We start from the raw sequence: 23,837 nt of genomic DNA, 5'->3' as shown, positions 1-23,837 counted from the left end.
ATGTGTGCTAACTAGCTCATGTTAGCTGCTACACATGCGCAACAACACTGAATCGAAAAGTTAGCTAGCCAAATAAATAGCTATGTTTCCACATTTCCATTAATCTTTATTCAGGAAATGTATACACGCTTTTAATGGTGTTGCTAGCGATGGCACGCTTCCTAGAACATTCTACATTTGTAGAGTGAAGGACAGCTTCTGAAGGTGAAGTCCAGTTATTACTAGCAAATAATATAGCTAGCCAACTTACTACATTACTTAGCTGCAAACTAAGAGGCATTGGAACGCTATAAATATTGTTTTAGCTATTGCAATTAAATGCAAATGTGATTATCCAGCTGAGCACTGGGGACATAGCTAGCTAGAACGTGTTAGCTAGCGCATAGCAAACTGCATTGTTTTTAGCTAACGTTAGCTAGCCAACTCTCTCGAGATGCTACTATGCTAGCTAACGGAGTATTACGGCAAAGTGTTGGAATTTCCCTTCCAAAGTTTGAAAATTTTACCGACGTAGACCATAGGTCTATGATTAGAGTTTGTCAAATTTAATCTTACCATTGGTATAATGTATTTTGCTTTAGTCGAATGTCTTCGTACTGAATCCGCACCGCTTTGTCTGTTGTTAGACCACTATTTAGCAGGAAGTTTTGATTATTCATGGTACGCCGTGTGCAATCCGGGATCCTTGGGACGTCACTAGATTAGATAAGGGTTATGGTTAGAGTAGGGACGTCCTAAAGAGCACGGATTGCACTAACCACGCGTGTCGCGTTGCCAAATTCGGATATATATTTGTTCCATTAATTGGTCTTTTGACCAATCACATCAGATCGTTTCAAATCAAACATTTGGCTGCCTGTCTAAACGCAACCATAAAAAGTTGATAGATGTAGCTACAATGTAACAACATGAAGTAGAGAGATGTAACAATGTTACAGCATGGAAAACATTGCCATGGATATTTCCCCACAGAAAGTATTACTGATGGTGCTCACTGCTCCTTTCAATAAAATTGTAAGTAATATACACTGAGTGTACAAAACATTAAGAACACCACCCAGAACAGCTGGCTCATGGACTCTACAAGGTGTTGAAATCGTTCCACAAGAATGCTGGCCCATGTTGGCTCCAATGCTTTCCACTGTTGAATCAAGTTGGCTGGATGTCCTTTGGGTGGTGGACCATTCTTAATACACACAGGAAACTATTGAGCATGAAAAACCCAGCAGCGTTGCAGTTCTTGACACAAACCAGTGTGCCTGGCACATACTACTATACCCCGTTCAAAGGCACTTAAATATTTTGTCTTGCCCATTCAACCTCTGAATTGCACAAATACATAATCCATGTCTCAATTTTCTCAAGGCTTAAAAATCCTTCTTTAACCTGTCTACTCCCCTTCACCTATGTCCATCCTGCCCTGCCTTTCGAAAGTATTTGAAAGCCAAGTTAATAAACAGATCACCGACCATTTCGAATCCCACCGTACCTTCTCCGCTATGCAATCTGGTTTCCGAGCTGGTCATGGGTGCACCTCAGCCACGCTCAAGGTCCTAAACAATATAATAACCGCGATCGATAAAAGACAGTACTGTGCAGCCGTCTTCATCGACCTGCATTCTTATTGGCAGACTAAATAGCCTTGGTTTCTCAAATGACTGCCTCGCCTGGTTCACCAACTACTTCTCAGATAGAGTTCAATGTTCAAATCGGAGGGCCTGTTGTCTGGACCTCTGGCAGTCTCTATGGGGGTGCCACAGGGTTCAATTTTCGGGCCGACTCTATTCTCTGTGTATATCAATGATGTCGCTCTTGCTGCTGGTGACTCTCAGATCCACCTCTACGCAGACGACACCATTTTGTATACATCTGGCCCTTCATTGGACACTGTGTTAACAAACCTCCAAACGAGCTTCAATGCCATACAACACTCCTTCCGTGGCCTCCAACTGCTTTTAAACGCTAGTAAAACTAAATCGAACACTGCTTGCACCCGCCCGACTAGAATCACTACTCTCGGCAGGTCTGACTTAGAATATGTGGACAACTACAAATACCTAGGTGTCTGGTTAGACCGTAAACTCTCCTATCAGACTCACATTAAGCATCTCCAATCCAAAGTTACATCTAGAAACGGCTTCCTATTTCGCAACAAAGCCTCCTTCACTCATGCTGCTAAACATCGTAAAACGGACTATCCTACCGATCCTTGACTTCGGCGATGTCATTTACAAAATAGCTTCCAACACTCTACTCAGCAAATTGGATGTAGTCTATCACAGTGCCATCCGTTTTGTCACCAAAGCCCCATATACTACCCACCACTGTGACCTGTACGCTCTCGTTGGCTGGCCCTCACTACATATTTGTCGCCAAACCCACTGGCTCCAGGTCATCTATAAATCACTTCTAGGCAAATCCCCGCCTTATCTTAGCTCATTGGTCACCATAGCAACACCCACCCGTAGTATGCGCTCCAGCAGGTATATCTCACTGGTCATCCCCAAAGCCAACACCTCCTTTTGCCGCCATTCCTTCCAATTCTCTGCTGCAAATGACTGGAACGAACGACAAAAATCTCTGAAGCTGGAGACACTTATCTCCCTCACTGTCTTTAAGCATCAGTTGTCAGAGCAGTTTACCGATCACTGCACCTGTATTCTGAAATTAGCCCACCCAACTACCTCATCCCCATATTGTTATTTATTTTGCTCATTTGCACCCCAGTATCTCTATTTACACATCATCTTCTGCACATCTATCATTCCAGTGTTAATACTAAATTGTAATTATTTTGCACTATGGCCTATTTATTGCCTTACCTCCATAACTTACTACATTTGCACACACTGTATATAGACTTTCTATTGTGTTATTGACTGAACGTTTTGTTTATTCCATATGTAACTCTGTGTTGTTGTTTTTATCGCACTGCTTTGCTTTATCTTGGCCAGGTCGCAGTTGTAAATGAGAACTTGTTCTCAACTGGCTTACTTGGTTAAATAAAGGTGAAATAAAAATAAAATAAATACATCTACACTGATTGAAGTGGATTTAACAAGTGACATCAATAAGAGATCATAGCATTCACCTGGTCAGTCTGTCATGGAAAGAGCAGTTGTTCATAATGTTTTGTACACTCAGTGCATATGATTGAATGTAGCCTAATTCTCCAGGAGACCAGCACCAATAATCAAAATGTACTGGGGGTGTGTGGTGCTTTTTTAATTAATATGAAAATCTATGTAAACATGTTCCTTGGAATAGTATGTAGTCAGCTAAAATGGACTACTTACTATTTTAGCATACTACATTTCACACATTTTCAAAAATATATTTTCTTAAAACTCCTCAATTCAGTATCAAACTTGCCTCCAGAAAAACATTTGCTTCATACCTTCCATTTAAATTTGGTCAATACATTTTATTTACCATTTTGAACAGATAGATTACAATTCAATATTTAATTTATCAATACTAGGAATTTATCCTCTGGTCTTTAAACATACAGTACATTATGTGTCGTGACATGTAAATAAATATACATAGAGAAATAAAATACAAAACAAATAAGATAAGTAAAGCTTCCAAATATGGAAGAAAATCACCTAGAACTGTATTGCGTTGTTTGTAATTTTCTACAAGAAGGAAGTGGTACCACAGAATGGTCTGTAGTTATTCACTGCAGTCTACACTTCTTTGCAGACCAACATTTTCAGACTCAGCAGGGTCAATGAAGTGTAAGTGACATATCAAAAACAAATCTTAAGTGATTTTCGTCATGAATAGATAACCTTGTAATGGCTGACAGAACAATTATCATATCTGTTAAGGCCAAATAAAATAAAATCAGTTCATGCCCTTTTTTATTTTGACTACTGACATCTGGTAAACACTGTGATCTTCCATAATCTGTCATTTTTAGAGGATAATTCTTTAAGGCATGATGACTAATGGAAAAATATATCTCTGATGAATTAAAGGTGATTCTTGCCAAACCTGCAATGTTATTGCACTATTTAGGGCCATCACTAAATGAACGTCGCTAGCACTGTTTACAAAGAGCCATTTCAGACTAAGCTCTCGTCATTGCAGCAGCACAGCTTTTCAGGTCGTTGTCTCTAGACCATGAGGATAACAGGGAAGAAATAGATACGTATGGATCAGGCCTTCCTATCCTACTGTAACATGGCTGGAACAGACAGGCACACTTTACAAAATGAAAGACATGCACAGTTCCTTTCTATATCAATCTAGCAGGAGTTCTGTACACAATGCAAATGGATATACATAACAATATAATGGATTCTCTAGAGTGTTTTGCCAGCAAAACAGCAATCACTTTCACTCGCAAGAATAACAATGATTGATATGTGTTATTACTGCAGAATACCTATTATTGCTGGTAAAATGTCATACTCCATTTACTGTATTTATGATGAAAAATATATGAATGAGTCTACAAACATGTCAACACAATTTGTCAACACAGTCTCGGGGGCAAATGTGTAAAAGTGCAGGTATTAGAAGAACAAAGGCAAGAAAATGTTGTTCACATAGGGAGTATAAATAGTTAAACATTTAGAGCTTGCTAATATATTACTATGGTTTTTGTTAAAGATCCAAGTGGAAAACATTTTAAAAGAGTACTTTGTAATTTCTCAAACTGAAATACAGTAGTAAAATGAACAGTACCATAAAATGGAAAACAAATAAACTATTTGGTAAGATTACGATTCAATTAGTATGCCATGACATGATATTGCAGATTTCTTGTAAAATAAAATATTCTGTGTCTGCTTTCTACGCATTGTCATTAATTTGCGCTAACATTTTCAGTATGTGGAGAAAAATTGTCCACCAGTAGAATTTGGTTCAGATGGTACCATAGTACCCTATTTGGTCCCCCAAAAAATTATGTTGAAATTTCATTATCCATTCTGGTGTTTTCCTACTTGTTTGAGATATGATTTTGTGGGTGAACAGATATGCAGATGACCAAGAGACAGAGTGGATGCTTAAGCAATGCAATCATTTTCTTGACCCTTGTTTCCTCAAGTGCAATCCAGCATTCACATAACAAACAGATAACAAATGCATTGTGACTTGGACAGACGTATATCTTCAATATATGCAGAAAGATCAGGAAGGCATGGACCTCTCTACAGCTAGCGCCAGGGTCATAAGTCCAAACAGACTGGAAAGTTTTGTGGGTTTGATGCGGCCGGCTCTTCTTGCTTAGCCCTGTTCGTACAGTACTGTTCTCGCTGCCTTGAAACTTCAGGCACTTCACTCTTCTCTCCGACAGTGGTCGTAGTCCACAGCGATTCGAGAGAAATGTCCTTTCTCCCTGTAGTACTAAATGTAATCTCTGTTTCCCACCTTGGCACACTTTGGATCAGTTTTGGGGTGGGTGGGTGGGTAGGTAGGTAGGGCCATCGGTGTTGAAAATGAGAGTCCCATGCAATCTACACCCCTTATGCAACAGACAAGATCTGGAGTTTCTGGACCCCCTTTTCATGCCTCTTAGGCATGTCACTCAGGAGATCCATTAGCAGGCCATGCACACCTCCTAAGCTGCTCTAACAGTACATGGTCACTGTCCCAGGCAGCGTCTCTGTCTCTGTCTGTCTGTTCCTATTCCCCCTCTCGACTGTGGAGGGGATGAGGATCGAGGTGGATAGAGGAGTCCTTCACATGAAGCCGTCAGCAGGTCCATAGGAGAAGCCTGGGAAGGCTCCAGCTGCCTCCTTGATGCTGCTAGTCACCAGCAGGCCGTCCGTGTTGCACAGAGATGAGGTCACAGGGAGGTGGGTGAACTCTGGGTCAAAGTGCCTGAGGTCCGTAGGCCCGCTCTGTGAAAAACAACCAGCCAGAGCAGTATATTAGAAACATGCTCCAAAACACAAACATAAAATTCACATTTCACACCCATACAGCCTCTAAATATATACATTGTTGTCCTTGGGATGCAGTTTGTGACCATTATTGAGTAAGACAAAAAACAATTGAACTTCTACTTGACGTGAACAAGAAAAGGTACATTTTTACTTCTCTCACGTTAACCCGGAAGCCTATATGTATACATTGTTGATAGATGTAGATGTACTTACCACTGAGGGAATGTAGGGTGGTGTGATTTTCCTTGCCATCAGGTCATCCCAGTTGATGGGTGAAAAGAAGGCATGGCACTTCAGTTCCATCTAGAGGCAGATTAAAACACTACATCAATCCACTGGTACAGAACAACACTACTGACACCTTGGTAATATTTTTCTTTGGTGTTCTTCAAATAATGTATTTGTTTGTTGTACGTGTGTGTGTTCTTACAAAATCGTCTTTCACTCCCAGTCTCTTAGTTCGGTCCTTTTGCAGGAGCCCCTCCAACAGTTCTCTGCCTGCGTTGGACACGTTGGACTTCAGTATGAGAGGCTTGTTCAGGATATTGTTGTACATCTCAGCTGTGTTGCGGCTGTAGAAGGGGGGCTATGGAGAGAGAGACAGCAAAAATCAGTAAATGCTACTTGGCCAAACTCCTTACGCACCATGATTGTCAGTGTACTTATGTGATTCATACTGACATTCTTTATATTTAACTGACATGGTGACATACGGTGTGTCCCACCAGAGTCTATAGAGCTCTGGTCAAATGAAGTGCACTATATAGGGAATAGGGTGCCATTGGGGATGCTTCCATAGTGGATATCATAACTATTGTAGATGCATTGTGAAAGCTGAACCATGAAAGAGATGCTGGAAAAGAGCAGTGATCAGTGATGACTCACCAGTCCATAGAGCATCTCGTACAGCACGGATCCCAGGCACCACCAATCCACGGTTCGGTCATACGCCTGCTTCTGCAGCACCTCGGGTGCCAGGTACTCTGGGGTTCCACAGAAGGTGGTGGTGGTCCCAGTGGGCGCCAGGCCCTCTTTGCAAAGGCCAAAGTCTGTCAGGACGATGTGGCCCGCAGAGTCTAGCAGGATATTCTCAGGCTTCAGATCTCTGAAGGAGAAGAGAAAGGAGAGGGTTAGGAAAACGCCAACCAAATAAATACAATACTTACATTTTTCTTGTCACATTAATTCTCCAGTATCCCTTAGCGTTCAGTCCTTATCAGTTAAAAAATAGGTAGGTAAACGATGATCGCCGTTCGCGGTGAGTAAGGTAACGCTCCCTATACTTACAATGCATTTTTGCGCAAAAGGTGGGTAAACACTCACGCAAAATAAAAAAGGTGTTTACGTGCGTTTACCTTCCACTAAACCACTGGCCCTTATTCACTAGACCAGACCACATTTCTATGAGTGGTATTTTTCTGTCATGCTATTATATATGGTCACCACCAGAGGGTACTGTAGGATAGGATCTTAGTTCATACCTGTAAACAATATGCAGAGAGTGGAGGTATCCCAGAGCACTGGCGATCTCTGCAGCGTAGAACCTGGCTCTGGGTTCTAGAAACACCCGCTCTCTCTGGAGATGGTAGAACAGCTCTCCTCCATTCACGTAGTCAAGCACAAAGTACAGCTTGTCGGTAGTCTGGAAGGAATAGTGCAGCCCCACCAGGAAAGGATGTTTGATATTCTTCATCAGGACACTTCGCTCTGCCATGATATGCTTTTGCTGGATGAGGGAGGAAGAGAAAGAGAGAGATGAGCATACCACTCACAATGACATCAGTGCAATACTTAAATTAGAGCAACTGAGTGAGCGACTGAATGGTTGTCTGTTTGTGGCTATTGCAGCTTGCTTGGAGTATTGCTTGTGTGTTTTTATGGTGAAGATCAGTAGAGTAAGACTCACCTCTTTCTTCTTCAAGATGATTTTCTTCTGTAGAACCTTGACAGCGTAATACTCGTTGCTCTCCCTGTGTCGAGCCAGCAGCACCTTCCCAAAGCTCCCTTTGCCGATGATTTTCAGGTAGTCGAAATCACATGGTTTGATCGCCAACTCCTCAGCTAGTGAGCTCCTGGGGGAGGTCAGTAACGTCTAAGAACAGAGGAGGAGAGAAGGAGGTAAGAATGACCATCTTGGCTCTGGATAAAATGATCTATTTTCAGTTTTCACACTGGTAAATATCTTAGTATGCGTCTCAAATGGCACCCTATTCCCTATATAGTGCACTACCATAGGGCTCTTTAAAAAAAATTGCACTATATAGGGAATATGGTTCATTTTGGCTCAGTCTGTCCCAGTGGCCAAGGCATGTGTTATGCTGATGCTCACCGGATTTAAAAGTTCAGCATTGTCCAGCTTCTCATTCTGGTTCTCATCGATCTTGAGGAAGTCAACTTCAGAGCTGAGGAATGAACAGAGAGAATGTTAGAATTTTAGAATGTTAGAATGGAATCCTCCTTCACTTATGATTGTCTGAGGTTATTTTGACGGATACACTCATGGCCACTTTGGGATTTTATAGGGCTGAGTGACCTCTAAATTGACATGTTAAATTATAACAGTAGACTAATACTTGGATTACCATCAAAGGCCAGTATTACAATTCATACTATTTTTGAAAGCTGGACATTGCAATAAAATGGTGAGTTTTACAGTGATTTAATTGAGCAAATCGATAGAGAAGGTTCCATCTGTCATAACTGACCCAAATGAGATACAAACCGGCCAAGACTGTCAATAAGGGTCTCTTCTCTAACTCCTGAGAGACTATTCAGTTGTTGTTGACCCCCTATACAGCATGTAGCCTGCAGCAACATCTGAAAAGTAGTTATAAGCCGGCGGATCAGACATGACTAGCCCAAACAGCCCAGAATCAGACTGCTGTAACAATCTAGCACCTGGAGAGGGTAGACAAGGTGCTTGGGAATTTTCCACTGAGCTAGACCCCCACCTGGCCCCTTTGCAGGCTGTTGAGATCAAACCATATTGTGTGGTGCGCGCTTAATTGAATTACCCGGTTATCCCAGTCTAGGGGACACAGGGGATTTGCAGAAAAGGTGCTTAGGCACTGGAGAGGCCGTGGCGGGAACGTACTTGACATGAAATAACTATTCTTGTGCTGGCTTTGCCTGCTTGGCCCCAGATTACTGCTTTGACTCAGAATGTGAATAGTGACATGTGGTGGATTGGAAATGTACAGTAACTTACACTGACCTAGGTAGACCGATACAATTGTAAATAAACACACAGGCCTAATGTAATGCCATGGGAAGCAGATGAAATGACGCACAGAGGCCTATTGTGTGCGTACCTGTCATATAGATATCTCGGCTATTTGATAAATATCTATACTTTCACAAAAGGTAATTTGTCATAATATTGTCATATTTCAATGGCAGTTGGTAGCCTATATATAATATCTAAACATCTAATTTGGCCATATAAGTGCTCCATATAATACTTACTGTTGACACATATGTGGGTTTGACACCAGCCTCGATATGAAGTCGTTAAGTCCAATTTTCCTCTCCTTGATGAAAGCTGCAAATCAAAAATAAGCATTTATGTCAGCTGGGCGCCAAGAGAATACAACGTCACAGATTTAACACAGCATTTCAACAGACCTAGGCTATACCATTGCAGAACTGGGGCCATGGATAGATAGGCTTTACTATCTACCTGGCATAACAGCCTACATTTCATCACAGTGCGGTGAACAGTCTAGAAATTATAGCCCTATGCCTATACTAAATCTGTTCAAAACTTTCATCTTTAAATGTTTCAGAGGTTGAAAAAATATTTGGAATGGATCCCGCTATAACGCATTATGTGCAGCATTTAGTCGTTATGCAACACAATATTACTATTTCTTTGGCGACCCGCCGTGTCGTATAGTGAAAAATAACATTCACAGCCTATATCACAAACATTGACATGAGTACGTCAGAGCAGGAGACAGGCACTCCCATCGCCAGTTATGCAAGTTCCAGATTGAATGCATTGTCGGTATGTGGTCCAAGAAGAACCCAAGAAAGAATACACACCAATAGACTACAGTCCAAATCATAATCCAAAGAATGCTGATGCATACTATTAAACACCACAATGTAGAAGCTAAATTCTAAATAAAACCATTTAACTGAATAATTTGCCTACCAGTGAGAACTGACACAATTCCTCTCATCTTGCAATAAGACAAGTCACATGGAGCCTCGGTAACAGCCATGGTGGACAAAAAGATAGATATATCCACTTGTAAAACAACCCCAGTAGAAATAGAAAGCCCCGTTATGGAGAAGATACGCTGGTTGCTCTAGTACCAATTGCTCCACTTCATGCGCACAGACTACAGAGAGTCCTGCCTGCGAACACGATCAGTCCTAAATGCCTATCCAGCGCGCTGGGCGGCAAGGCATTATATACGGAGCACGTGGTTTGAGGAGGAGAGGCACACTGACGTCACTTGGTTACCAAGCAACTGTCAGGAGGCGGTGATGTCACGGGATTCCGCAGCTCCATCTCTTGCCTGCAGGAGGCGGGGGATGACAGGAGGCGCGCAGCAGCGCATGGGTGGAGCGCGCCAGATTGAACATCCCCCCCCCAACCCTTTTCTATCAATGGAAAGATACGGATGGCTGTCATCTCGCTAGAACCGATAGGATTAAAGACACTGGATCATTTATAATGAAAATGGAATAACAGGTGCATTGATCCTACACTGACTTCTGTTACCAGCCTCATAAATACACTGAACAAAAATATAAACGCAACATGTAAAGTGTTGGTCCCATGTTTCATGAGCTGAAATAAAAGATCCTAAAAATGTTCCATACACACAAAAAGCTAACATCCCTGTTAGTGAGCATTTCTGTCGCGTATCAAGAAGCTGATTAAACAGCATGGTCATTACACAGGTGCACCTTGTGCTGTGGACAATAAAAGGCCACTCTAAAATGTGGAGTTTTGTCACACAACCAGTGGCGGCTCCTGAAAAAATTCTCAGGGGGGGCAATTTTTCTGATGATTTAGGTGACCTACACACATTTAAAAAAAGATATGTCCAGCAACAACATGAAGACAGGGGCAGCATATAAGTCAATACCAGAAGCATTTATTGACTGATCTCAAAAGTGTTGGCTTACCAGGGTTGGTGGAGCCCTCAGTTTCATCTTTGCCTCGCAAAGCTAACTCAAACACTCCGCAAAACTTCACACACTGGATTAGCCGGCTGAGGATGTGGTGGTTCTTGCTAATGTCGTAGTAAATATATTTGTTATAGTGAATATGGAATATGATATGTTGAGGTAAAATGTTGTGCTAAGATCTATTTAGGTCAGGAGCTGGTTATAAGTTCTGTTCCTATCCAATAACAATGGACAAAAGGGTCCTATCTTGTCAGCAGGTGGCCAAGGACAACACCCACGCCATAGGCCTCTCAGTTCTTCCAACTCACGAGTTCTTGCTCTGAGGACACACACACACACAAACACACACACACACACATCATCACTGTTAAACACACACACACACACACACACACACACACACACACACACACACACACACACACACACACACACACACATCATCACTGTTAAACACACACACACACACACACACACACACACAAAAATCCCCTCTCTTAGGCTGAACATTTGAAGACAGAGAACCCGACTCAGAGCCAATGCAACAGTGACAGTAGCCTGGAGGGGACCTCGCCCAACTCATCAGGACCAATCAGAAGATCAGAACTACTAGATTCAACCTACTTCATTTATTGCATAAAATGTCTGCACACAATGTTTCGTGGCTCTCTTCAGATAATAATAATAATAATATGCCATTTAGCAGACGCTTTTATCCAAAGCGACTTACAGTCATGCGTGCATACATTTTTGTGTATGGGTGGTCCCGGGGATCGAACCCACTACCTTGGCGTTACAAGCGCCATGCTCTACCAGCTGAGCTACAGAAAGTGGATACTCATGGATGCGCATCGCAATTGTAAAATGTCAACACAATTGGAGACACCACGTCATTTTTGGAGACATGTTATTGACAGTAAACTATTGTAGATGCGACTGCTAACTAAATAAAACATTTTAGCTGGCTAGCTAATCATCTTAGCTAAATGTGGGGCAAACAATTCAGTTATTTACCGTTAATTTGAGGGATTGGGGTGAAAGAAATCGAGTTACATAGTGATACTTTACGATATACTGTATTGACAATATCGCAATATTTTAGCGCTAGTTGGCTGTACCTGCACCAAAACACCATTATTGTTCCTTCATAGCTTGTTCTCAATCTTTTCACATTGGGAGCCAATTTGTTTTCAGCACTTTTATTTCCATGACTGATCAAAACTCGTTCTCATGGCTTTCTGATCCCTCTGCAACAGACATATGGTGCGCAATAAAATCACAGTATCGAATCGCAATACGTATAGAATCATGAGACTCGCAATGCTGATGCATATATCTTATCGTGAGGTTCCTGGCAATTCCCAGCCCAAGTTCATTTGCTACAACAAATCTCTTCGCTAGCAAACGTGATGTCTTCTCCAAAACGGCAATGTGTCTCCAGCAATGTTTACTTTTTTGACGTTCTATGGCATCTCCACTTTCCAAGCATATATGACCACATGTAATATTTTGGTAAGTGATGCAAATAGTGAACTATGTAGGGCCAGGATGTAAAATATATGTAGCTGCAGCAATTTCTCTTATCTGATATGGTAAGTAATGGGGCTTAATGTATAGCTCCCTAAGAGTTTGACGAACGGGTCCGTGCACGCGATTCCAGATATCTTTACCTCTGAATAAACTGCCTTTATTATACCATATCCACCCTGTCCAAAGTCTCTACTTGGTCTCAGTTCTCCAGTAAACTTGTGATTATCAACACTAACCTCATCGTTGTGGCGGCGGACAGCTAGCCTGTATCCCTCATCAAGTTGAGTGGCAATGTTATTTTTCCGTTAATGCCAATTTTTGGAAAATCCTCGGGTGTAGGACTTTCCGCCTTTAGTAGAAACCTGTTGAATTATTAAATTTGGTCTGGGAGGTCCTAATTGTTTCGTTGCCAATTTATCTTCATTTGTTCGCCGACAAAAAAGGAACTTCTTTCAAAGACACAATCCGCTCTTTTCTCAGTTACGTTCATGGTTACGTTACGTTACGTATGACGAAAGCGTAAGTGCAAGCCCTCAGACACCCATAGAGATTGTATTGAAGGCTCTGAAATTTGAAAAAATAGATTTTACATGGGAGTCTATGACAGACTTCTGGGCGATTTTCAACCTGACTGAAATCGCCCCAAAAGGGGGGGGAGCCATTTGAAGCACGACTTTAGCCTGATTCGACATTTAGTGGCAGTGTGGCACTGTGGCAGATCAGACGTATAGATTACAACACTGATAACTACTGTTGCCGTGATATAATTGATTAGAAAAAAAATCCCTTCCTTTTCCCGTTTGGCAGTGCGTCGCCCATATCGCCCTATTGAACAGGCCGCCCCTGCACACAACACAATGCCACAGATGTCTGAAGTTTTGAGGGAGTGTGCTATTGGCATGCTGACTGCAGGAATGTCCACCAGAGCTATTGCCAGATAATTGAATGTTAATTTCTCTACCATAAACCGCCTCCAACGTCGTTTTAGAGAATTTGGCAATACGTCCAACCGGCCTCACAACCGCAGACCATGTGTATGGTGTCGTGTGGGCGAGCGGTTTGCTGATGTCAACGTTGTGAACAGAGTGCCCCATGGTGGCGGGGTTATGGTATGGGCAGGCATAAACTACGGACAACGAACACAATTGCATTTTATCAATGGTCATTTTAATGCACAAAAATACAGTGACAAGATCGTGAGGCCCATTCCCAGTCATGTGAAATCCATAGATTAGGGCCTAATTTATTTATTTCAATTGAAAGATTTCCTCATATGAACTGTAACTCAGTAAAATCTTTGAAATTGCTGCATGTTGCGTTTTATATTTTTGATTAGTATAAATTAACTCAATACAGGCTACTTTCTCCAATGAACAGGATTCCTTTATATGAGGATGGAGAAAGGTATTTCATGATTAAGCATTACGTTTCTGCAGCCAATTTCCCTGTTTGCGTCATCAGCAAATATCCAATATGTTCTTATGAAAGGATGGAAGCAAGTCAATGCAAGGAACATTGAAATGCAGGTGAAAATATGCCACCAAAAAGTGATTCTTCTTTTATATTCTGTATGCATTATATTCGACAATGCACCCTCAAATCTCCTCTCTCCACTTCCCTGATATAAGGCCCAGTTGTGGACCTATGCATAGTGACAGTGCAGATCAAAACGCTAAAACAAACAGCAGGAACAAAACAGAGAACTGTCAGGGGGAACTTCTAGGCTGTGTCCCAAATGACACCCTATTCCCCACAGAGCACACTACTTTTGAGTAGGGCCAATAGAGCTCTGGTCAAATGTAGTGAACTATGTAAGGAATAGGGTGCCATTTGGGATGTTTTATTTGCTCAATGGCATGTGATAGTCATACATACTTCGAAGGATGTCCCATCTTGGGACTGAATTTGACAGGGATGGTCCTACTATATAAGAGGAAGCATTTTGTCAAGCTATCTAATTACATGAAGAAACAAAATGGTGTGGAGACAACAGCTGATCGTGTTATGGTAGTATACATCCCCAGCAAAGATATATTTTCACACCGTCAGGATCAGATGGCACGACATTGACACCTGGGCTGTGTCCCAAATCGGGCCCTGTTCCCTACATTATATAATGTACTACTGGTCAAAAGTAGTCAACTACAGGGAATAGGGTGCCATTGATTTATTAACTTTTTTTTTTTTTAATATACATACATAAAGGTGCTCCAGCGGGTGATGCCTCCACATACAATTGAAGAAAATCATCAAGGATAACACAAACTTGTTTCCATTGTGGTCCTTTTGGAGGGGGAAGGATGCAGCAAGTGTAGTGGTAACAAACAATGACAGACACAATTGTTTGTTTCATAAAATGAGCTAATTAGTATAGTTCCATTTCCTAATAAACAACTCTGGACAGGTACATCTCCCTTGTCTCACATACCTCGAAGTATAAAACAATCAATCCCTAATAAATACAGTGCATTCTGAAAGTATTCAGACCCCTTCCTCTTTTCCACATTTTGTTAACGTGACAGCCTTATTCTAAAATAGATTAAATAAATAAAAATCCTCATCAATCTACACACAATACCCCATAATGACAAAGCGAAAACAGGTTTTAGAAATGTTTAGCTAATTTATTATAAACTAAATTAAGATTGAACTCTTTGGCCTGAATGCCAAGCGTCACGTCTGGAGGAAACCTGGCACCGTCCCTACGGTGAAGCATGGTGGTGGCAGCATCATGCTGTGGGGATGGTTTTCAGCGGCAGGGACTGGGAGACTACTCAGGATCGAGGGAAAGATGAACGGAGCAAAGTACAGAGAGATCCTTGATGAAAACCTGCTCCAGAGCGCTCAGGACCTCAGACTGGGGCGAAGGTTCACCTTCCAACAGGACAACGACCCTAAGCACAACAATGCAGGAGTGGCTTCGGGACAAGTCTCTGAATGTCCTTGAGTGGCCCAGTCAGAGCCCAGACTTGAACCCGATCGAACATCTCTGGAGAGACCTGAAAATAGCTGTGCAGCAACGCTCCCCATCCAACCTGACAGAGCTTGAGAGGATCTGCAGAGAAGAATGGGAGAACCTCCCAAATACAGGTGTGCCAAGCTTAAAGCGTCATACCCAAGAAGACTCAATGCTGTATTCGCTGCCAAAGGTGCTTCAACAAAGTACTGAGTAAAGGGTCTGAATACTTATGTAAATCTGATATTTCAGTTTTAAATTTGTAATAAATTAGCAAAAATGTATAAAAACCTGTTTTTGCTTTGTCATTATGGGCTATTGTGTGTAGATTGATGAGGGGAAAAAACGATGTAATCCATTTTAGAATAGTGCTGTAACCTAACAATGTGGAAAAAGTAAAGGGGTCTGAATACTTACCTTCTTTATTATTTTCCCCTAACCCTACCACCCCTCCCCTAATTGGAGTAAACTAATGGACAACAACATTAGACTTCTACTTCAAGTTTATACAGTTGAAGTCGGAAGTTTACATACACCTTAGCCAAATCCATTTAAACTCAGTTTTTCACAATTCTTGACATTTAATCCTAGTAAAAATTCCCTGACTTAGGTCAGTTAGGATCACCACTTTATTTTAAGAATGTGAAATGTCAGAATAATAGTAGAGAGTGATTTATTTCAGCTTTTATTCATTTCATCACATTCCCAGTGGGTCAGAAGTTTACCTACACTCAATTAGTATTTGGTAGCATTGCCTTTAAATTGTTTAACTTGGGTCAAACGTTTCGGGTAGGCTTCTACAAGCTTCCCACAATAAGTTGGGTGAATTTTGGCCCATTCCTCCTGACAGAGCTGGTGTAACTGAGTCAGGTTTGTAGGCCTCATTGCTCGAATTTTACATTTTACATTTTAGTCATTTAGCAGACGCTCTTATCCAGAGCGACTTACAGTTAGTGAGTGCATACATTTTCATACTGGTCCCCTGTGGGAATCGAACCCACAACCCTGGTGTTGCAAGCGCCATGCTCTACCAACTGAGCTACATGGGACTCGCACACGCTTTTCCAGTTCTGCCCACACATTTTCTATAGGATTGAGGTCAGGGCTTTGTGATGGCCACTCCAATACCTTGACTTTGTTGTCCTTAAGCCATTTTGCCACAACTTTGGAAGTATGCTTGGGGTCATTGTCCATTTGGAAGACCCATTTGCGACCAAGCTTTAACTTCCTGACTGATGTCTTGAGATGTTTCTTCAATATATCCACATAATTGTCCTTCCTCATGATGCCATCTATTTTGTGAAGTGCACCAGTCCCTCCTGCAGCAAAGCACCCCCACAGCATGATGCTGCCACCCCCGTGCTTCACGGTTGGGATGGTGTTCTTCGGCTTGCATGCCGTCCCCTTTTTCCTCCAAACATAACGATGGTCATGATGGCCAAACAGTTCTATTTTTGTTTCATCAGACCAGAGGACATTTCTTCAAAAAGTACGATCTTTGTCCCCATGTGCAGTTGCAAACCATAGTCTGTCTTTTTTTACGGCGGTTTTGGAGCAGTGGCTTCTTCCTTGCTGAGCGGCCTTTCAGGTTATGTCGATATAGGACTTGTTCTACTGTAGCTATAGATACTTTTGTACCTGTTTCCTCCAGCATCTTCACAAGGTCCTTTGCTGTTGTCCTGGGATTGATTTGCACTTTTCCCACCAAAGTACGTTCATCTCTAGGAGACAGAACGCGTCCCATGGTGTTTATACTTGCGTACTATTGTTTGTACAGATGAACGTGGTACCTTCAGGCGTTTGGAAATTGCTCCCAAGGATGAACCAGACTTCTGAGGTCTTGGCTGACTTCTTTTGATTTTCCCATGATGTCAAGCAGTTTGAAGGTAGGCCTTGAAATACATCCACAGGTACACCTCCAATTGACTCAAATGATGTCAATTAGCCTATCAGAAGCTTCTAAGCGTCATTTTCTGGAATTTTCCAAGCTGTTTAAAGGCACAGTCAACTTAGTGTATGTAGTGACCCACTGGAATTGTGATACAGTGAATTATAAGTGAAATAATCTGTCTGTAAACAATTGTTGGAAAAATGACACAAAGTAGATGTCCTAACCGACTTGCCAAAACTATAGTTTGTTAACAATAAATTTGTGGTTGTTGAAAAAAGAGTTTTAATGACTCCAACCTAAGTGTATGTAAACTTCCGACATCAACTTTACGTACTACAGTATAAACATTTTATGGACACAGTATATTTTACATTAGTTATCGTTTTTGTTTGTTTTTAGTTCCACCCTTCAGCTACCCTCAACCCCTCCCACCTATCTCTGAAGACCATCCCATTTTGATTTCTAAATGCCATATATTTTCCCACTGTGCTGTGATGTTTCACAAAAGTTCTGATGTGCATGTGTTTTCCAAAATCAAATAATGCTTAGACCCAGCCCATCTGTCATCAACTTTAATACAAATCATTACAATGACCAAAAGAGAGGATCTGCATTACAATGTCTAGATGGGGGAACTCCCTTCCATCCAAGTTTGGCTGTAACCCGATCCGGTTCCTTCTCCTTCTTTCTTTCAAAGTCTGCGTCTTTTGTTCAGTCTACTTTTGGAAATGCTTTATGGCAATGGAAACGTGTAGTGAATCAGAGGTGCTGAATCTACACTGAAAAAGCTTTGTGTGTTTAACAGTCACAGATGACCTTTCTCTCTTTCATTAAACAACACTTCAGTGCCAGCGTTGCCACATAACGGCATTAACGGTTATATTTAGCATCCTCCCAATCCTCCAAAAAAAGCCCTTCATTTGCCACCATCTCTCTGTCCAATTGTCTGATTCATGCCAAGCAGACAGGTGGTAGTACAGGCGACATTTCCACGGGTGAATACTACCCATGATGAGTCACTACTCACCAAGGACCCCTGTCCTCGCCAGCAGCAGCTGATAAATGCCTCTGTTAGTACTATCAATTATGAAACCCCAGTCCCCAGCCTGACTGTCTTCTTTTACGTTACTACTCCGCGTTGTCTTGGCTACTGGTTTCTGGCTCCTACGGATGTTTGAGTTTGGTATTTAAATCAGAGGCAATGTGTTGCTGGGTCAGGTCCCCATGGATGCATCCCAAATGGCACCCTATTCCCTTTGTAGTGCACTACTTTTGACCAGGGCCCCCAGTGCACTACAAAGGGAGTAGTGTGCCATTTGGGATGCAGCCCATTTGTTTTGGATGGATCTGGTGGGCAGACTCACACAGCCAGCTAGACCCCGACCTGGCTGGCTAACCTGCTGCTGTTGCTGGGCGGAAGGAACCACCAGGGGAGGGGGGCTTTCATCCAGGCCTCCCCCGCACCACTCACTCTAGGTGGGTCGTGGCTCCGGGGAGGAGTGGGTAGTGGGTGAGGGGCGCCAGCCTCTCCCCTCACTCTGACTGTCTAAGAGAGGGAGGCAGTGTCCAAGGTTGCGTCCCAAATTGCACTCTATTCTTTACATAGTGCACTACTTTTGACCAGGGCCAATAGGGTAGTGCTCTACGTAGGGAATAGGGTGCCATTTGGAATGCATCCCAGGGCTTTGACTTCCGGCCCTCACAGCCACACAGTCACGCTGCCAGCAGCTCCATTGATTTCCTTCCCTCCACCTGGTGTGAGTAGCCTGGTTGAGTAATGAACCTCCAGTGTAATTCCCTAGAATGTCTCACCTGCTACATCCCATCTCTCCCTACGTCCGTCATTTCGGCCTTTCTACTGCATCTCGATTGTTATTTTTCTAAATTTCCTCGAGAATCATCCCCCCATCCCACCCCTCCCTCTTTCTTCCTATTGCTCTTTCTCTGTACCTATCTATGTCTATGCTGTCCATTCTGTCTATGCTCAGGGCACTTTGGCATTACTCAACGTTGACCCACAGAGACTAGAGTACTGGAGGTGTTGGGGTCCTTGAACAATGAACACTGCAATGCAGCTTCAGGTCTGAGTGAGTAGGAGGGTTAACTCATCATCCTAGCACAATCTGTACAGCAGCATTACGCAGAACTCCATTTCCCTCTACAATTCCCAGGAACAGAGATGACTGATATTCAAATCACAGTCAGCTGGGATACGGATATGTGCCTTTGAGTCCCAATGACTCAACATCAACTCAATGGCTAAGAGCCACAGAAGCTCACTTTAGGTGAGGGTTTATGTAACGATTCTGGTGCTATCACCAAGTACTCTATTAGCAACGTCCTTCGAACTGCTACATTGATGTCTAAGCCAACTATTACTTAACTTTAACTTAACTTACTGTACCAGGCCTACCACAACTGCACCTTCTAATATTCCTGCTGCAAGTGTAATTACTAGTACTTTTCACTAGCTACTGCTACTACTATTATTTCTAAATGAATATTTAATATGACCAATCCCAATAGTCATTATATTATGGGCAAAGCCAAATTCCCTACTGAGTCTGTTCTCTTAGGATGTGTTCCAAATGGCACCCTAATCCATACATAATGCGCTACTTTTGACCAGAGCCCCATGGGCCCTGGTCATATGAAGTGCACTAAAAAGGGAAATAGATACAACCCAGCTGGTGCAGCCAGAGCCAGGTGACTACTCTACAACAGGCCTGTCACGCTCTACTGACTTTCTCAGCATTACCTATCTCAACACGGTTCAGTGGATGGTACAGGGGACCGGCTAGGGATTATACCAAAGAACAACCACTCACTTTCATTCAAAATAACCACACAACTCATGTTTACAAGCATCAATAAATGAATCAGTGGGGAGTGCTGTGACTCGAGTTCTCTCTTCACAAGGTGCTGCTTCCCCCTTCCTTTGTTGGGTCGTTCCACCCATTTGGTGCCTTTTTGAGAAGTGTAATTTAGTCAAATAAACTTTTGATTCCACCTAATTTGAACATTTTGTCATAAAGAGCACATGTTTTCCCATCTCAAGAGGTTAAATAAAAAAAATACTATAGTAAGTGCCTATTAAGTGCCAAAGAAAGTAACAGGGTTGACCGTAACAGTGCCAGCCATAAATCCCCTCATGACAGGGGAAATGGAAGCTTGTTTTGTGCAACAGGGAGGTGCAATTGAATGCAAGCTTCACAAAAAACACATACATTTATAACCTGTCTATCTATGGGTAACAGGGTTGAAGTATTATGCTCGACCCACTCAGTATTCCACCACAAAACACCAGAAAATTGCCAAAAAGAGTAGAACCAGCTCACCTGCTTTACAAAATTAGTTGACTATTAGATGTTCAATGTTCCTTTAGAATTGTATTTTTATTTTAATTAATAGTTTTACCATATTAAAACGTTCAGTTCACGTAACAGTGTTGACCGTACAATGAGGGACAGACAAATGAATCACTAATCACATGAAATAAATAATAATCTTCAGAAATGACAAAATAACTAGGACATTACAATGATGGTGAAACTTTGGCGATTAAGTGGGTTGAAATCTTCCTAGAAGTGACACAAGGTTGACATTTAGCAAGCCTTTATAAAAATCGGATTTATTGAATAATCCATGTGGTCTATATTAAAAGGCACTTCATTTTAATATAACAGGCTTTTAAAATGCAATATTGGTGCACAATTTCTACTTTAAATATCAAAGGGACGCAAAAGGCACTCTTTTTGTGGAACGACCCTGTTTCTCGCTCACTAATCCATACATGGGATGGATCATGATGAAGATGTGTAAATGTGAATGAAGAAATGCATGACTGGGTAGCTGGCTGGAACGCACTTACATTCAAAGAACAGAGTGTGTTTAAACAAAGTGTTCTGTCTGTCTGATATTGCCTGTCACTTTATTTTCCCTCAGAAATAATGTCAGTGTGTTTAGTGATTTCTGGCTGCTGCCTACCACCCAGGTGAAAGATGAAATAAACCAGAGAGAGAGAGAGAGATGCAGAAGGAAGATTATAGGTGATTATACAGAGTTAAGTGGATTATAATATAATTATGTCACCTTTGATGGGACAGGTAGAGGTGTGATTGATAGATAGATGGAGCAGGAGGTGATATGAAATCCTGCCTCTGTCTGATTCCATTACTAAATATTGAGAGTGAGAGAGAGACCATAAGAAGTAAGTCACATAAAAAAGGGAAGGAAAGAGAGATGGAACAGAGTGAAAGAGAAAAACAAACAAACAGTTGAATGAAGACAATAAGAATGAAAAGTTATATTTAGCCAAACTTAAACTCCACTTGTTCTTGACCTACAACAATAGCCTCAGACATGTCACCCCTGGGATAGGCGTCGCCAGATAAAGCTTGTTATTATCACACAATAAATGAAAGAAGTTCCTACCTATGAAGGATTTCTTGCCAGTCTTCATGTCCTCTTCTATTTAGGTGCAGTGTGTATTGTGTAGTTGTGTCTGTCTCTCTGTATGTGTGTCTGAAGCAGTACTATTCCAGTGTCTGTTTCTGTGTGCGTATGAATGATGTAATCCTGTCTCCAGCTCCTCTCCCTTAGTAATATCCCCCTCTCACTCTCTCTGCAGCACCGTTTGAAACAATTCGACTCTGCAATTCACAAGACCAGAAAATCCTTTCCCTCATCGCACTTCCCTATCTATCTCTCTCTCTCTGTGTCTTCCTCTCTTTCTCTCTCCCAGGCAGCACTGGCTGAACTGATGAAACCAAAGAGGCGAAACCAGAGAAGTGTGACGCACCTGTCCCCCTCTCAACCCCCCTTCACCTGTTCCTTTATCTACCAGAGAGCCACAAACAAAACGATAGCAGGTGTCAGGTTACGGTTCCTGTGAGTATGGGAGTCCTGCCTGAGGGAACCTAGTCTGCATCCTAAATGGCACCCTATTCCCTACATAGTCCACTACTTTTTACCAGGGCCCAGTTCAAAAGTAGGAAATAGGGTGCCATTCGGGACTCAGGCCTAGTCTCTATGACACTAGAGCGCACCTGAGTCACCTGAGCAGTACAACACCAGGATTTTAAATCCACCTTTAATTGGGGGATATTACTCTAATGATGGTGATGATGATGGTGTCTCCATCCCCCTATAGTATAGTCTCTCTATTTAAAGTATCTAAAGTAATCCAGGAAGTAAATTGATCTAGTTAGATACACTGTTAAAGGTCTGATATATTTTACTGCCTGAGGTCGTAGGTGAATAGATACAGTAGGACAATGAATGTTGGTAAGGAAACGAGGTCTGCTTCCCAAATGGCACCCTATTCCCTTCATACGACACTACTTTTGGACCATGTGCTGGTCAAATGTAGTGCACTATGTAGGGACAGAGTGCCAGTTGGGACACAACCCTAGGTCTGTGGGCACACCTGGCTGCCATTCACTGTAGTTCTATGGTGAGTTCTATGCAACTGGGTCATATTCCTATTCAATGAGGAAAACCCCATTGGTAAATAATTATGTTTCTTTGTGAGTGCTAATCTAAGACACTGAATATGTGAAATCATTGTAAACGTGTTGTGAAACGTGATATACAAGTGTTTGCAGGCGGCAGGTAGCCCAGCGGTTAAGAACGTGATAAAAATATAAAATGTAAAAGTTTTCATTATTTAATGTACTGAATATAGTACATAGTATTTGACCACGGTCGATATAAATAGCTTAGTTGAGTGGGCTCTTGTAACAGAATGTAACACTGCGTCCAATACCAGTCCTGGCTAAAATTATTAGGTTCAGTTTCCCAGACACATATTAAGCCTAAAAATCATGTTCAAAGGAGATTCTTAGTCTAAGATTAGGCTTAATCTGTGTCCGGGAAACCGGCCCTTAGAGAATTATTTAAAAGTTGAGTTCCCACATGGATGTTGCTGACTTTTAATCTTTATGTTCACAAAGGCCTCTGTTAAAGTTGGAATCCTTAATGGTTAAACAGCCAGGTCTGTTTGCGACATTACAGCAACAAAGAAGTTACTGCAAACAGCGAACACCTTTTGGACTTCCACTTTGCAAATGAGAATGGCAAAGCTGCCCCATTGCTGATAACCATATAGATTTCTCATCCACTTTGTGAAAGAAAATGAAAATGCATAATAATAATAATAATAATATGCCATTTAGCAGATGCTTTTATCCAAAGCGACTTACAGTCATGCGTGCATACATTTTTGTGTATGGTCCCGGGGATCGAACCCACTACCTTGGCGTTACAAGCGCCGTGCTCTACCAGCTGAGCTACAGAGGACCAGAAGACGTCAGATGTATGTATGATGGTTAACTAGTCTTATCATGGAATTAAGCCACTGCTTTTAAGGTTAATCCACGTTGAGACAAAACCTCACTAAGGATAAACTTTGGCA

General features: G+C 42.0%; 2 protein-coding genes across 3 annotated transcripts in view; both read right to left on the bottom strand.

Moving 5' to 3' along the window:
• LOC121571876 (eyes absent homolog 3) overlaps window positions 1–633 on the bottom strand; it is a 31,178-nt gene extending 30,545 nt beyond the window's left edge. The window contains exon 1 of the mRNA XM_041883645.2: window positions 556–633. The gene's annotated coding sequence lies outside the window, so the exon portion shown is untranslated. The remainder of the gene's footprint in view (window positions 1–555) is intronic.
• A 2,770-nt stretch (window positions 634–3,403) lies between these two features.
• On the bottom strand, window positions 3,404–22,150 carry LOC121571875 (serine/threonine-protein kinase Sgk1). Of its 2 annotated transcripts, none has more exons than XM_041883644.2 (9): window positions 21,857–22,150; window positions 9,366–9,441; window positions 8,230–8,302; window positions 7,807–7,992; window positions 7,382–7,626; window positions 6,786–7,005; window positions 6,331–6,486; window positions 6,114–6,203; window positions 3,404–5,855 (listed from the first exon to the last, which is right to left on the bottom strand). In XM_041883644.2, the coding sequence occupies exons 1-9, from the start codon at window positions 21,882–21,884 to the stop codon at window positions 5,694–5,696; spliced, it is 1,236 nt and encodes a 411-aa protein (XP_041739578.1). In that variant the 5' UTR covers window positions 21,885–22,150; the 3' UTR covers window positions 3,404–5,693. The 2 variants fall into 2 exon arrangements, with proteins under 2 accessions (XP_041739578.1, XP_041739577.1); XM_041883643.2 differs by lacking the exon at window positions 21,857–22,150 and adding an exon at window positions 10,057–10,269.
• Window positions 22,151–23,837: the final 1,687 nt, after the last annotated feature.

This window comes from Coregonus clupeaformis, chromosome 8 (genome assembly GCF_020615455.1).
Source record: "Coregonus clupeaformis isolate EN_2021a chromosome 8, ASM2061545v1, whole genome shotgun sequence".
NCBI lineage: Eukaryota > Metazoa > Chordata > Actinopteri > Salmoniformes > Salmonidae > Coregonus > Coregonus clupeaformis.
The sequence above is the reverse complement of the archived record's forward strand: the minus strand, read 5'-3'. Positions and strand labels throughout refer to the sequence as shown.